The sequence below is a fragment of the Schistocerca americana genome, chromosome 11, assembly GCF_021461395.2.
Source record: "Schistocerca americana isolate TAMUIC-IGC-003095 chromosome 11, iqSchAmer2.1, whole genome shotgun sequence".
Lineage (NCBI taxonomy): Eukaryota > Metazoa > Arthropoda > Insecta > Orthoptera > Acrididae > Schistocerca > Schistocerca americana.
In genome coordinates, this window is record NC_060129.1 from 23,079,142 (window position 1) to 23,095,375 (window position 16,234).

Genomic DNA, 16,234 nt, shown 5'->3' on the forward strand with positions numbered 1-16,234 from the left:
AACATCAGCAAGCAATTTTTTGAGTAATTTGCGTGGCTCACCTATGCAGACTGCAATCTGGTCTTGCAGTTCGTACATTTGTACCTAGTCTCATTTCCAGTTACGGTTCAATCAATAAATCAGTCATCTTTTTTGCAATAATCCAGAAATATTAACGATGCAGCTATATATAGTTTCTTGTTGTTTTCTGTCAAGATTTTTGGCACTCATCTTGCCTAGCTTCTGTGCAACAATCTGAAGCAACAAACACTGTGGAAAACTAAGTGATTGCTCTGTCATCATCAAGAAACAGCGGTTTTCTCAAATCCTCTCATCAACTTTTGCAACCAGTTCACCAGTAGTAAAGCTGTTGTTACGGACCTTACATAACTGTATTTAGACAATGGCCATACAGTATATATTGACAACTGGTACAATTCCATGTTACTGTTTATAAGGATCACAGAAAGAGGCAAAAATGCCATATGGATAGTTAGATCCACACCACCAAATATGCCAGACCAGTTCCTAGAATCTAAACTAACAAGAGGAGAGACCCTCTGTTATCTTCACAAAAGGTCATGGCTCTGAAGTAAATGTCAATATGAGAGCAACAGGAGAAACTGACGGGAAAAACAAAACCCCAGCCCAGAAGCCCAAGCCATACAACAAGCCAATGAATGTAGTCGACAGATAAGACCTGCAACTGCAGTCTTTCCCTCTCGTGGGAAGACGTACCAAAGAAGATAAGATTTTCTTTTTCCTAATGGCCATTGGGATTTTCAATTCATGTATGCTACTAAACAAAGTGACAGGGAAAAAATCTTGTTTCAATCAGTTTAGAATTCAGCAGGTTGAGAAAATAACTGAGCAGGTCACTCTACCAGACTACCCTTTATGTGGATGATCAGAGTCTGGAATTGCCCATTAGTCTGCTAGTAGCAAATTGGGCATATTTTGTTAGGTTTATCCCTCCTTCCCCCAAAATCCATCAAGAAGACACCCTCAAGAAATTGTGTAGTGTGCATAGCAAGGAAGAAGACAGGTGACACACGGTTATGAGTATGAGAAATGTCTCGTGGCATTGCACATGCCCGATTGTTTTCAGGTATAGCACACCTATACAACAGCTTCTAAAATAGTATTATCTTCACTCCTCATCACTTTAGTAAATAGTAAGGTACAACTTATAAAGAATTCCCATAAAAAAATTTTATAATTTTGTGAAAAGTGTGCATCACAGAATAGGCTGATTTTTGTAAATTTAAACGGTAAATACAGGATCAACTATGAAAGAAAATATCAGTAAGTCAATGGATCAAGCAAAGGGACTGGAGGTGAGTGTGACACATGGTTAATGACAATCAGTGAGGAAACCCAACAGCAACTGCCGCTGTCAGTAAATGCTGGCCCGTCTCGACTGCTTTCCGAGCAATTATTGCAATGTGGAAACTGCGTCTGTGGACATTCAGACTCGGGTACCTCATCAAAGACCACCGCGTGCAGTGGCAAGTAAAAATGCAAGGCTTTGGTGGGCCAAACGACACACAAACTGGACAGCAGCTGACTGTGGGTGCACTGTGTAGTGCGAGAAGTCGCCATTTATCCATTTTTCTAATTGTCCGAAGCACCGAGTGTACCACATTTAGTTAGGCTTTTAACGCGTAGAGTGTGGAGGACTTAACTCGGGCCGTGGGTGGTTCTACGGTGTTTTGTGGGTGTTCTTCATACCGTGACAAGGATTTACACATTAAGGTAACCGTGAATGTCACTGCAACATTCTGTGTGATCAAGTGATGCCCTTTTCATTTTCATGCAACGCATACTGTGGGCACAGCTGCCTTCCAAGATGGCAACAGCCATGTTCACAGCACTGCTCACACACATTCCCCATTTGACGAACACTCAGGTATGCTGTCACACCTCTACTGGTTCGTCAGATGTTCATTCTGCAGAAAACATCTGGTAAAATTTGAAACGGCAGGTAAAAAGTAGCATTGGTGTCCTGTCATCCTTCAGGAAATTGGTTTTCACAGAAGCTATCAAAATATGTCTGATAAATTATTTAATTAATTGTGATGACGGTTTTAACTTTCACAAAACATGGAATCTGGCACTGACTATTCAGATAGTCTGCATCAGTCCAGTACTGTTTCCCATCCACCAGAATTTGTGACACAACATCCTTCTCATAGGGGTCACAGTAGCATACCCTTCTGCCACCTGTGTGGAATTACTTTCACTACCATCTTCCACCTACGTGTTTGCAATTGGCTCGCCATAACGGCATATAAGTTCGACAGGAGCACTTTATTGACAGTCTTAGTCATTCGCTCCGAAGACGGCTGGATGGTTTACAGCCAAACTATCAGCAGCCAGAAAGATTTGGTAACAGACGAATTCCAACACTTTTATGGATTTTCTCAGTTTTGTATCACTGGCTCTTCAGTCACTGTGTGTGCTAAATATACGTATATATCGACAAAAATTTGACAAAATCATCAGATATTAGTTCTCCCACACTTTATCTCTCCAATCACTCACCACCTCCCACTGTCTGGTCACAGAGGAGCAGTATCCTCGTGACTCAGGACCACCCAGGACTGGAGCAACTGCAACACACTCTCCGCCAACGTTTCAACAACGTCTCATAGTGGCCTGACATGAGGAATGTCCTACCCAATATTCTTCCCACCCCCTCCTACAATGGTATTCTGATGCTTACCAAACCTACTCAACATCCTCATTCGTCCCTTCTATGACCCCCTTGCCACACATCTGTAATCCCTGTAAGAGACTTAGATGGAAGACCAGTCCCATACACCCTCCTGCCACCACCTACTCTAGTCGAGTCACAAGTATAACCTGTCCCAAGAAACAGCTGGACCGCCCAGTTACTGAGCACGCTGCCCAACATAACATCCTTCATTTCAATGACTGCTCACAGCCTGGATCCTTCTTACCAACACCAGCTTTTCTCAACTGCACAAGTGGGAACTCTCCCTGCACTATAACCTGCATTTCTATAACCCCTTGGCCCCAGTCACTGTCCATCTCCTTCCCTGTTCCCACTCCAGCACTACACAGCCTTCTATTCCACCAATGCATCCACAGTCCTTTCACTTCTCTTCCTTACTCCATCCCGGCCCTTTTATCTAACCTCCCGACTGCACATAGCTGCCCTACCCTCTCCCCTACTCATCCGTATATGCTCCCATAAGCATCAGTTCATCGCCGGCCACCCCCTACCCTGCTACCCCCCCCTCCCTGACCTGGCGTGCTCCTTGCTCCCACTACACAGACTGCTTCTCCCATTATGAACAGTTGCTCATACTCTGACATCGGCAGCCAGAGATGGTGGTTTTGTGTGTGTGTGTGTGTGTGTGTGTGTGTGTGTGTGTGTGTGTGTCTACTATAGCAGAAGGCTTTTTGGCTGAAAGCTTTTTTTTTCAGGGGGGGGGGGGGTGCCTGTCCGCAACTCAACATGTCCATTATATGGTGAGTAGCAATCTATTCATTTCATAATGTGTCAGAAATTAGTTGGTATGAAGATCCGCCCCCTCCCAGCGGCTAGATCATTGATAAAAAATGAGCAGGATAGTAAACAATGCTCTGCCTCATATACATGCAGCTTAACTATCAAAAGACACAAAGAGTTGATGGTGATATCATCAGTGAAATTCAGATATTGTGCTTGCTGAAAGCAGCATTTGAGCAACAATCTAAAAATCAGCCTTCAAAATAACTGGTAGCTTAATATTAAATTTAAGGTTATATCGACTAAGAGCTTTCGCAGTGAGCATAAAGGACATACCTTTGGAGCAATTCCAAACCTGAGTGCCCGTATCTCCTTCTTCGCTTCGTCAGACACAACTCCAAATTTCTGTTTCCTGATCTCCATCCGCTGTGAAAACATCACAGTGTCATAGTTAGTTACGCATGTCTGGTAAGCACACAAACATGAAAAACTAAATAAGAATTAAAAATTTTGGTAATTACTAACACTCAATTATGCCTACTACACTTCAAGTTAAGTGTGAATTCACGCAATTCACTTGAATGCCGAAAATTCATCTACTAATTCTATCAACAAACTGTGGCATTTAATTTTCCCTCCTGAAATTGTTGCTCAAGGTAAGATTGTGCTCTTAGTCCTCTTCTCTTTAGTGTAACATGGCTCTTGTCACAGACACGATGCTTCATTTAGAGACACGCAGTGAGCTCTGTATGGAACCAAACTATGTGGCCGTTTACATCTTACAAGAGAGTGCCGAGTTGCCAGCCCTACCCCGCTTCCGCTCACTGCACAGAATTCGAGGTAAGTTTGTACTGCTCCATCCGAGATAATGTGCTGCGCCCTCCGTACCGAGAAATTCTCAATCTGGTCACAGATTTTGTTCCACGGTCCGTACAATCGTATCACCTTAATAGACAGACAGGGATACTGAAGAGCTGATGGAGTCAATAAATAAATGACAACAAAATCTGTAGGGATCTCTCTTCAGGATGAATGCAACCCAACTATTGGATAACAAACCTAAAGTACCTGATTAATGGTTCATGTGAGTAAGAAAGGACAACAGAGGTGTTGGACTGACGCACATAGACATTTCTAACTGATCGAAGTACAGTGACTGACTGACAACTTTAACAGCTTATATGATGTGCAAAAGCAGAATACCAACTGGACGGATGAGAAAAGACGAGGAAAGAATGCAACATTTTCTGGCTGTGATAAAGGATTCCAGAAATGCCTTACATTACTCGACACTGTCTAATGGACCTCAACAAGAGGGGATGGGGGCGTAGTACTTTTGGTAATAAACGCTGATGTGTTTCCAGGTCAATGCTTTTCAGAAGAAATACTGTGTTTGCCTGATTGCCTACACATCACTTCACTGAAGTTCTTCTGCACCCCTTGCCGGATTAGGACAGTGATCAGAGCGAATATAGCATACCACTACAAACTAGGTGCCATCGTCAGCACGAACCTCCCATTCCACAGTGAACTGTGTATGCGGTTTGCAGAAGAACTTCTGTTTGGACAGTAGGACACACATACTGATAGAACTGAAGACAGTGGAAGGATCTCAAGCCAGCTGTGCAACTACATTCGTGACTTCTTGTCTTTAAGATCACAGTTTGTAGTAATTTACGATAGGTCACTGAGCAAAAAAGAAGTGATATCAGGGATTCCGCAAGAAACATTATGTTCTCTCTGTTGTTGTTAATCTATATGAATGAATTAGGAGACAATCTGAGCACCTCTTTCGGATTGATTGCAGTTGATGCTGTCATTTACTGCTAGCAAAGTCATCAGTAAATCAAATCACAAAATGATTTAGATAAGACATCTGCACGCTGCAAAAAGTAGCAATTGACCCTGGACAACAAAAAGTGCAAGGTCCTCCACATGCGTACCAGAAATAATTTCAGTTGCATGACAAATCACACAAATCGAACGACTCTCCATATGCCTACATACCTAGGGATTACAATTACAAACAACTTCAACTGGAACTATTGTTGTGACAGTGCCACGACATTTAACAGTGCCGCCACGACAGTACGCGCAAACGGCGATAGAGGTGCTCCGCAACTCGGCTGAGCGCGGGAGCGCCACCTAGCTACGAACGGCGCCGGCCACATGTCATGGCACGGCAGTCGAATGACCGATACAGAATTGGTAGCATGTAACCAGCTATTGTTTCTATGTTTGTATATCCACGCAATTTATTAGTGATTAAAGGTTATAACACTTTTTGGCGACAAGGATGGGATATTTTTGTTCCTGCGTTGTGAATTTGTGTGTTCGTGTCGGGGCAGACATGGAACAGCTTATGCAAGCGCTCATTGAACTGCAAACACAGCTGACAGCTGCTATTCAGGCATTGTCGACGTCGCTTACTCATCATCTGTCTTCCTCTTCTACGCCTCCGTTCCCTCCTTACGACGAGGCCGCTGAAGACTGGGAGGATTATGAGAAGCGTTTGCGGCAACACTTCTTGGCTTTCGGCGTTGTCGACGCTCCTATGTGTAAGTCGTTATTTCTATCTTGGATTTCCCCACGGATCTATCAGCTGCTATCTCAGTTAGCCCCGCTGCGGGAACCTGCCTCTCTGTCCTTCCAAGAAATGTGTGACTTATTGTCTAACTATTACCGAAAAAACACCCACGTCGTTGCCGCCCGCGTGGCGTTCTACCGGTGTCATAAACAGCCCCATCAATCTTACCGGGCTTGGGCGGCGGAACTACACGGTCTGAGTAGGAAATGTCAGTTTGTCACGGACACTCATCATGAGTCTTATGCTGATTCAATGGTTAGGGATGCTATTCTACGGCTTGCTCCTGATAAAGAAGTTCAGCAACGTGCCCTACAACTGCCAAACCCGTCGTCGTCGGAAGTTCTAAGCATCGCTCAATCCTTTGAAGTGTCTCACGCTGCTGGCGCGCAAATAGACGCGTGGTGTGATGTAGGCGCTGTACAGTCAACTTTTGACACGGTCAATTTGCCTGTTTCACAGGAGAACGAAGATGTGGCGGCGGTTCACTCGCGTAAACAACGTCGCGTTGGGCCGCAACGCTCGCAGCGAAAACAGCAACCACAGAGGCAGGTTGGTTCCGCACTTCCTTCTTGTCCACGCTGTTTCGTACAGCATGACAGGGCCGCGTGTCCAAAACGTTGGGCCACGTGTAATTCATGTAGGAAAAAAGGCCACATTGCTTCTGTGTGTCAGCCCCTAAAGTTCCTGTCGACGAGGACGAGGCATCGGACATGGATGTTAAGTGTGTGCTTTCTCAAACAAATAAGTTGTTTGTTCCTGTTCTGCATAAAAACATTCGCAAGCAAGTGGACACTGGCTCTGCAGTAACTCTCATTAATTCTCGCACGTATTTGGAGTTGGGCTCCCCTCCCTTGTCTCCAGTTACGCGAAATCTGAGAACTTATAATAAACAGAAAATTCCTATCGTTGGCCAGTTTGATGCTTCCACTGCCTACAAGTCTGTTGTTAGGCCCCTCACGTTTTATGTGGTGGATCATGCGGGCACTGAAAACCTGTTCAGTTATGATGCTTTCCAGTTGTTCGGGTTCTCCATTGATGATGATGTGCACCTCATATCTGAGGATATTCCGTATCAACAGCTGGATGGATTGTGTTCTGAATTCTCGTCCGTGTTCTCTGCTGGTCTGGGTCGTGCCAAGGATTTTGAAGCCCACATTACTCTTAAACCTACAGCTCGCCCTAAGTTTTTCCGGGCACACCCTATTCCGGTGGCGTTGCGTGCACCTGTCAAGACTGAGATAGACAGGTTAACAGCTTCGGGGATTCTCCTTCCTGTTACCTCCAGCGAATGGGCATCGCCAATCGAGGTGCTTTCTAAACCAAACGGGAGTCTGCAATTGTGTGGTGATTTTAAAGCCACCGTCAACGCTCAGAGCCTCATTGACACTTCTCCTCTTCCCCGTCCTGAGGAGTTATTTACCAGGCTCACTGGGGGCCAGTTCTTTTCCAAACTTGACTTATCGGAGGCGAACCATCAGTTGCCGTTGGATGCTTCTTCCAAGGAATTTCTCGTCATCAACACTCCTTGTGGGTTGTATCAGTACCAGCGGTTACCATTTGGCGTCGCTAGCGCGCCGGCCATTTTTCAGCGGTTTTTGGAACAGCTCACGGCTGCCGTTCCCGGCTGCATAAACTACCTGGATGACATTGTTGTCACGGGTATCTCCACTGAGGAGCACCTTCGCAATTTGCGTTCACTGTTTCAGGTTTTGCATTTGGCTGGGTTGAGGTGCAATCTGGACAAGTCACAGTTCTTCCAACCCTCCATTGTGTATCTTGGTTTCCATTTGTCCCGTGAGGGTATACGTCCTCTATGTCAGCACGTTGTGGCCCTTAACACTCTACCCCGGCCGTATACGGTCAAAGAACTTCAGGCGTTTCCAGGCAAGATTGCTTATTATCACAAATTCATTCCATCCGCGGTGGTGGTAGCTCATCCTCTGCATCAGCTGTTACGCAAAAACGTCCCTTTCTGTTGGTCCGACGAGTGTGAGCAGGCTTTTGTCTGCCTGAAGGCTCATTTGCAGTCGGCGCCTTGTCTTGCCACATTCCGTCTGGGTCAGCATTTGGTTCTGGCGACTGACGCGTCACAGTATGGCCTAGGGGCTGTTCTCGCACATCGGTATGAGGATGGGTTGGAACGACCCATCGCCTATGCTTCCAAGGCCCTCAACGATGCGCAACGGCGTTACTCTCAAATCCAAAAGGAGGCACTCGCTATCATTTATGCTCTAAAAAAGTTCAGCGTTTTTTTGTACGGTTCTAAGTTTCACCTCATCACCGACCACAAGTGCTGGTCTCTCTGTTCAGCCCCTCGGCGTCGCTTCCGGATAAGGCAGCTCACCGCCTGCAACGTTGGGCCTTATACTTGTCTCGTTTTCACTATGAGATTCGCTATCGCCCCACGGCCCAGCACGCCAACGCTGACACATTGCTGCGATTGCCGATGGGCCCCGACCCGGTTTTCGATCGTGATGAACTCCTCTGTTTCCACATTGATGAGGAAGAACGTCGTGCGGTCGAGGGTATTCCGCTTACGGGTTCGCAGGTCGTGTCGGCTACTGCGCGGGACCCGGTCCTGCGTCAGGTGATCGGTTTTGTTCAACGGGGTTGGCCGGACAGGACCGAGGGCCGTGCATCGAATCCCCTTCGCAACTACCGTGCCTTGCGCCTTCGTCTGTCTGTTCGTGATGGTGTTGTTCTTCACGGATGGCACATCTCCACGGGTCGTGGTGCCAGCCTCTCTTCGCAAAGAGGCCCGCAGGCACGTTTATTGGCCCGGTATTGATTCGGACATCGCCCACGTGGTTGCTGCGTGTGGTCAGTGTGCTCAACAACTGGCTGCACCTCGTACAATGCCCTCTCCATGGCCTGATCCGGCACAGTCATGGGAACGAGTGCACGCTGACTTTGCCGGCCCCTTCCTCGGTACTTATTGGCTACTGTCGATTGACGCCTTCTCGAAGTTTCCGTTTGTTGTTCGATGTCTGTCGCCCACCACTGCGGCAACGACACTGGCTTTGTCCAAAATCTTTGCGCTAGAAGGTCTTCCATCCACGATCGTCACAGACAATGGCCCTCAGTTCTCTTCGCAGGCCTTCCGTGATTTTTGTACTGGACAAGGGATTAATCGTGTTACAGCACCGCCCTTCCATCCGCAATCGAACGGGGAGGTCGAGCACCTTGTCCGCACTTTCAAAAGCCAGATGAAAAAATTCCTTAGTGAATTTTCCACAGATGACGCTCTGCTGCAATTTCTGAGTTCTCATCGCTTCACGCCTCTGGGTGATCGCAGCCCTGCATGGCCGCCAACCGCGCACTCTACTGCACCTGCTTCACCCTGTCAGGCCTTGTGCTGTGTCCCCTAGTGCGGGAAAATACTCTGTGGGCGCCGACGTGTGGGCACGAGGGTACGGATCTCGCCCTAAATGGATTCCAGGGGTGGTCAAGGCTCTTCGCGGCCGCCGGCTTTGTGAAATACGTACGGACGACGGCACGGTTGTTCGCCATTACGACCAGATGCGCCCACGAGTGGTGGCCACGCTGGTGCCACCGCCCTTTCCTTCATCTCCACCAGCCCGAGAAGCCAGTCCTGTCGCTGCTGCCGATCTACCGTACGTGTTGATGCAGCCGACGTCGCTACCGCTTCCGAGTACGCCGGAACCGGCCCCAGTCGCGACGCCGCCTTCTCCGGGACCCATCTCGCTGGAGCACACCCCCAGGTCCACGACACCTATGGATGCTGCTCCGGAGTTTTCACCCATCATCTCGTCCAGGAGGCACGTTCAATGCATGAGCTTCCGCACTGGACATTTTTGACCGTACTCTTGTGTCTCTCTGCGGGATCTTCTCGGGGCCTCACAAGAGGCCATGGATGTCTCCGCACTGTCCATGTCTCCAAGGAAGTGAGTTTTTTTTTTTTTTAAGGGGGGGAAGTGTTGTGACAGTGCCACGACATTTAACAGTGCTGCCACGACAGTACGCGCAAATGGCGATAGAGGCGCTCCGCAACTCGGCTGAGTGCGGGAGTGCCACCTAGCTATGAACGGCGCCGGCCGCACGTTACGGCACGGGAGTCGAATGAGAGATACTGAGTTGTTATCATGTAACCAGCTATTGTTTCTAAGTGTGTGTGTTTGAATATCCACGCAATTATTGGTGATTAAAGGTTATAACAACTATCACAAATACAATGATGTCATGAAGGTAAGCCAAAAATAGTCTTTTATTGGCACAGCACTTGGAAGGTGCAACATATCTTTGGTGTGAGTCAGAGTTGGAGGACAGCTATTCACATCACTCTGCAGTTTTTAAAATGGTTTTAGTTTTCAAATACTTTCTTATTAATTTTTTGTGGTAATATTTGCTCAAATTAATTTATTAGAGGTTGTATATCATTAAAACAATCTTCAAAGATGTCAATAACTGTTAAACTGTTTCACTACTGACATCATTTTCCAGAGAATGTAACGTATTCTAGACTAGTATCTCACCTGAGCAAATCACAGTTTGGATTTCAGAAGAGTTGCACTATTGAAAATGCCATACTCACTTACCGAATTAAGTGCTAAATACCAAAATAGTGCTCGTTGGTATTTTTTGTCACCTAACTAAAGCATTAGACCATGTGAATCATAATATTCCCCTAGATCAACTGAAGTGTTACAGGACTGATGGTGTAACCAACCAATGAAGAATGTCATATCTGACTAAAAGAATGCAGAAAGTTGTATTTAGTAATTCAATCAACATAGTCCCTGGAAATTATTCTGACTGGGGAGAAATCATGTACGGGATCCCCAACGTTCAACCTTAGGTCTGCTATTGGTCCTCATATATGTAAACAATCTGCCATCTAAACTGATTTTTGTATAATTAGTTCTTTCTGCACAGGACACTAGTGTTATAATCAATTGAAGCGTACACACATCAACAGAAGAAACAGGTCCATAAAAATATTTGACTAGCTTCCTGTGAATGGTCTCACCCTCAATTTTAAAAAGACATAACACTTTCAGTTCTGGACATCTAGGGGTACTAGACTGAAATATAAGAGTAATATATGGTGAGAAAATAATATATATGGTGGAAATTTCAAAATTCTTAAGTATCCGTATTGATGAAAATGTAATCTGTAAAAAGCATATTTCGGACTATCTTAAAACAACTTAGTTCAGCCACACTTGTGGTTAGAATCATTGCAAATCTTGGGGAGAGACAAATCAGTAAGTTGACATATTTTGCATATTTTCATTCAACAATGTCACGTGGAATAATGTTCTGATGTAACTCACATTTAAGAAAGAAAGTCTCCATTGCTCAAAAATGAGCTGTAAAATATATGGTGCTCACCCACAATAATCTTGTAGACATGTTTTAAAGGAGTTTGGCAGTCAATTGACTACTGATCCACAATATATTTATTCCCTCATAAAGTTTGTTGTAAATAACTCACTGCAGTTCAAATGGAACAATGATGTACATAATTAATATCAGCAGGAAAACGACATTCGTTACTCCACATTAAAATTGTCTTCAGCGTGAAAAGTGCCGCACAACGCTGCAACTAAAATTCTTGATAACTTGATCAATGATACTATGTGGAGTTGCAGACAGACGCAACGAAGAGACTGTCACACACTTAGCTTTCGGCCAAAGGCATCTTCAGCAAAGGAAACACACACACACACACACACACACACACACACACACACACACACACACACACACACAAGAAAGCACACCTGACCACCATCTCAAGCAGGGTCCGAGCTGACAGAGATGCACGAGGTGTGCTTGCTTATGTGAATGACTGTGTATGTGTTTCTTTTTCAGAAGAACGCTTTGACCAAAAGCTAAGATTTAAAATGTGTGACGGATAACAAAGCAAAATTTGAAAACAAACTGAAAAAGTTTCTCCTCAATAACTGCTTTCTTTCAAGGAATAATTTCCGTTATTGTAATGTGTAAAATGTGGTGGATAGGAATTACTAACTTACATCTCTATATTTAAAAGTAATAATAATATCAAATAAAAAAACCATATTTGTAAACTAATTTATGTTCTGAATGTAAAATAACTTGTTCCACATTATTATGATTTATCGTAAAATGATCTGTGGAACATGAAGTTAACTAACTTCGCACGTACGGGAAGGCCGTGGGGCTGCGAGGCTGTCAAAGCTTGTAGGTGACAACGTGGGGGGGGGGGGGTCTCGCTCCTGGGAAAATTCCTGTAGTAGCTGGTGCTGGAGCTGCACCTTCTCCAGACTGAAGTCACCCAGTGGGCATTCCTGTGTAAGTCTCTCTAACAAAGTACCCACCTTCAAAAAAAGTTAACGAATCTAACTTACAGAGGAATTATGGTATTCATCAAGAAATAAGGGGTTTTAGAAATAAAGTTAGTAAACTGCTCGTTGATGTTGACTGACATTATTGGTATATCAGAGCACCACTTAATGTGCCATTTCACGGAGGCTTTCTATACTGGTATAGAGATCAGCTGGCTACTTTTCAAGCAGCTCTTTGGAGAATGGCCATATATACGAAAATGGTATTCCATTTCAATCTATCAGAGCACGGCACTGAACAGGTCATTGAACGTTAAGCACAGGCTGTCTGGCCTCGGCAGCCAGAGACAGTGGTCGCACGTGTGTGTGTGTGTGTGTGTGTGTGTGTGTGTGTGTGTGTGTGTGTGTGTGTCGGCAGCGGGGGTGGAGGCGCGGGGGGGGGGGGGGGGGGGGGGGGGGGGGGGGGGGGGGGGGGGGGCGCGGGGGGTGTCAATTTCAGAAAAAGGTCTTCTGGTCAAAGCTTACATGTTTAGTAGACTTCTTGATGTACCTGTCTGTGGCTCAACATCTCTGCTATACGGTGAGTAGCAATCTATCCTTTCCACACTATTTTCATGAAACTAAACTTTTAATTATACTTACCTATAAGCCCACTGGCTCTGATTTCAGTACATTGCTGTTTAAGCTAGAGAAAAATCTTTGTTCAACAGAAAGTACCAAAAATTAGTTGTTTGTGGTGACTTTTAATATTAATTTTAAAAGTAAGAAAAGGAACTTTGAAAGATCTAAATTCATATCAATCTCGTGCAGACTGTGTCTTTCAAACTAGAGTGCAGGGAAACAGTAGTACAGCTACAGACAACATTTTTATTCATTCTTCACTACTAGAGGGACATCCTGTTAGTAACACGTCAAATGGCCTTTCACATCACGATGGCCTTTCACATCAAGATGCACAAATTTTAACACTAAAAGTAATTTGGACACGTGCGCACACACTCTGTGCACGCTCACGTGCATTAGGTATAATTATAAACTATTTAGAAATCTCAATCCACTGGCAACTGACTTTTTAAAACCTCATTAAAGAACAAGAGCAGCAAAAAGTTAATAGAGCATGTAACACATGATAAATACACTGCTCAAAACAATTAGGGGAACATGATGTTGGGCATCTGCCATACTCCACTGAGCAATAATTGTGGTCTGTATGTGTTATAAATTATATCATCCTAGATATTCCACTGTTTGATTTTTACCAAATTATATCTTTATCTTTCACAAATCAAGTACAAAACAAATCATCATTACATCCTCATTCCCTTACATAACAAGAACTGAAATGTCTGACAGGTTTCAGAAACAAAGTAGAAACAGTCATTTATCTTGTCATCCTGGATTCTTTTCATTGGACTTGTGAGCATTAAGTCAGCCACTGTGGCCGAGCGGTTCTACGCACTTCAGTCCGGACACGCATTGCTGCTACGGTCGCAGGTTAGAATCATGCCTCGGGCACAGATGTGTGTGATGTCCTTAGGTTAGTTAGGTTTAAGTAGTTCTAAGTCTAGGGGACTGACGACCTCAGATGTTAAGTCCCATAGTGCTCAGAGCCATTTGAACCATTTGTGAGCATTAATCACAACCTGAAACGTATGTTGCACAATCCACTTAAGTCTATGGAGGTCACACTGCAGTATTGGTCTCCACTCTTCAATGGCGGTCTGTGGCAGAACAGGACAATAAACACTTCACCGAGCACATCCCACACTTGCTCTACAGAGTTTACGTCGGGACTCACGACTGACCATTCCACTGCTTCGATGTCCGGTCACCGAAAGAGATCCCCGCCGATGCCCGCCAAATGGGCCCTGGCATTACCGTGCGTGAGAAGGAATTCAGGACCACCGGCATATGCAGCAGCCACCGTACGGTCGAACAGCATCTGTTCGGTGTACTGCCTGGTGGTAAGGCGACATACCCTCGTGCACTGCGACTCGTACGATCGTAAGAATCGTCATATCTCATAAATGATTCGAGATGTAGAAATTAGGTTCATTTGCAAATGATAGCTTGCTATGAAGCACCTATGTTGTATGAAATACTCAAAACTGAGATACAAAAGTAACTCGTCTGCACCAATGTGAGCTCGGCAGTTCGGGACACAGACAGATATCCAAAGCGCTGTAAGAAAACCAAAGCAGTGGGTGTACACACATCCACATCACCTGGAGAACGGCGTAGTACGAGGTGCGTTCAAGTTCTAAGGCCTCCGATTTTTTTTCTAATTAACTGCTCACCCGAAATCGATGAAACTGGCGTTACTTCTCGACGTAATCGCCCTGCAGACGTACACATTTTTCACAACGCTGACGCCACGATTCCATGGCAGCGGCGAAGGCTTCTTTAGGAGTCTGTTTTGACCACTGGAAAATCGCTGAGGCAATAGCAGCACGACTGGTGAATGTGCGGCCACGGAGAGCGTCTTTCGTTGTTAGAAAAAGCCGAAAGTCACTAGGAGCCAGGTCAGGTGAGTAGGGAGCACGAGGAATCACTTCAAAGTTGTTATCACGAAGAAACTGTTGCGTAACGTTAGCTCGATGAGCGGGTGCGTTGTCTCGGTGAAACAGCACACGCGCAGCCCTTCCCGGACGTTTTTGTGCCGTGCAGGAAGGAATTTGTTCTTCAAAACATTTTCGTAGGATGCACCTGTTACCGTAGTGCCCTTTGGAACGCAATGGGTAAGGATTATGCCCTCGCTGTCCCAGAACATGGACACCATCATTTTTTCAGCACTGGCGGTTACCCGAAATTTTTTTGGTGGCGGTGAATCTATGTGCTTCCATTGAGCTGACTGGCGCTTTTGTTTCTGGATTGAAAAATGGCATCCACGTCTCATCCATTGTCACAACCGACGAAAAGAAAGTCCCATTCGTGCTGTCGTTGCGTGTCAACATTGGTTGGCAACATGCCACACGGGCAGCCATGTGGTCGTCCGTCAGCATTCGTGGCACCCACCTGCATGACACTTTTCGCATTTTCGTCGTGCGGGATTGTGTGCACAGAACCCACAGAAATGCCAACTCTGGAGGCAATCTGTTCAGCAGTCATTCGGCGATCCCCCAAAACAGTTCTCTCCACTTTCTCGATCGTGTCGTCAGACCGGCTTGTGCGAGCCCGAGGTTGTTTCGGTTTGTTGTCGCACGATGTTCTGCCTTCATTAAACTGTCGCACCCACGAACGCACTTTCGACACATCCATAACTCTGTCACCACATGTCTCCTTCAACTGTCGATGAATTTCAATTGGTTTCACACCACGCAAATTCAGAAAACGAATGATTGCACGCTGTTCAAGTAAGGAAAATGTCGCCATTTTAAGTATTTGAAACAGTTCTCATTCTTGCCGCTGGCGGTAAAATTCCATCTGCCGTACGGGTCTGCCATCTCTGGGACGTATTGACAATGAATGTGGCCTCATTTTAAAACAATGCGCATGTTTCTATCTCTTTCCAGTCCGGAGAAAAAAAATCGGAGGCCTTAGAACTTGAATGCACCTCGTATGACACGCATACCCATCACAGCAGTGAAAGGGTCAACAACCTCCGATTTGCCGATGGCACGGTGCTTTCAGCCATAATCAATGAGGCATTTGCTGATTTACTAACAAGAGTAATGGGCATTAGCCTATTATATGGATCCGACATCATTCTCGTCAAGTCCAAACTAGTGATAATAGATCAAAGGGCACAGGTCTAACTCGCATTTCAATTAGAGGATCTGAAAGTTGTGCATTCTATCATCTGTCTTGGGTCAACCGTCTGCAACACGGGAAGCTGTGAAGATGTGATAAGAAGAGGTATCACACTATGACGAGTGGCTACAAAGTATCTCACCGAGACCT

At 45.4% G+C, this 16,234-nt stretch overlaps 1 protein-coding gene across 2 annotated transcripts in view; it reads right to left on the bottom strand.

The window, feature by feature from the left end:
* LOC124553871 (uncharacterized protein C31H12.03c) overlaps window positions 1-16,234 on the bottom strand; it is a 104,313-nt gene that overhangs the window by 17,267 nt on the left and 70,812 nt on the right. For both annotated transcript variants that reach the window (XM_047127872.1, XM_047127871.1), the window contains exon 6: window positions 3,794-3,883. In XM_047127872.1, the coding sequence (XP_046983828.1) occupies window positions 3,794-3,883 (90 nt within the window). The remainder of the gene's footprint in view (window positions 1-3,793; window positions 3,884-16,234) is intronic.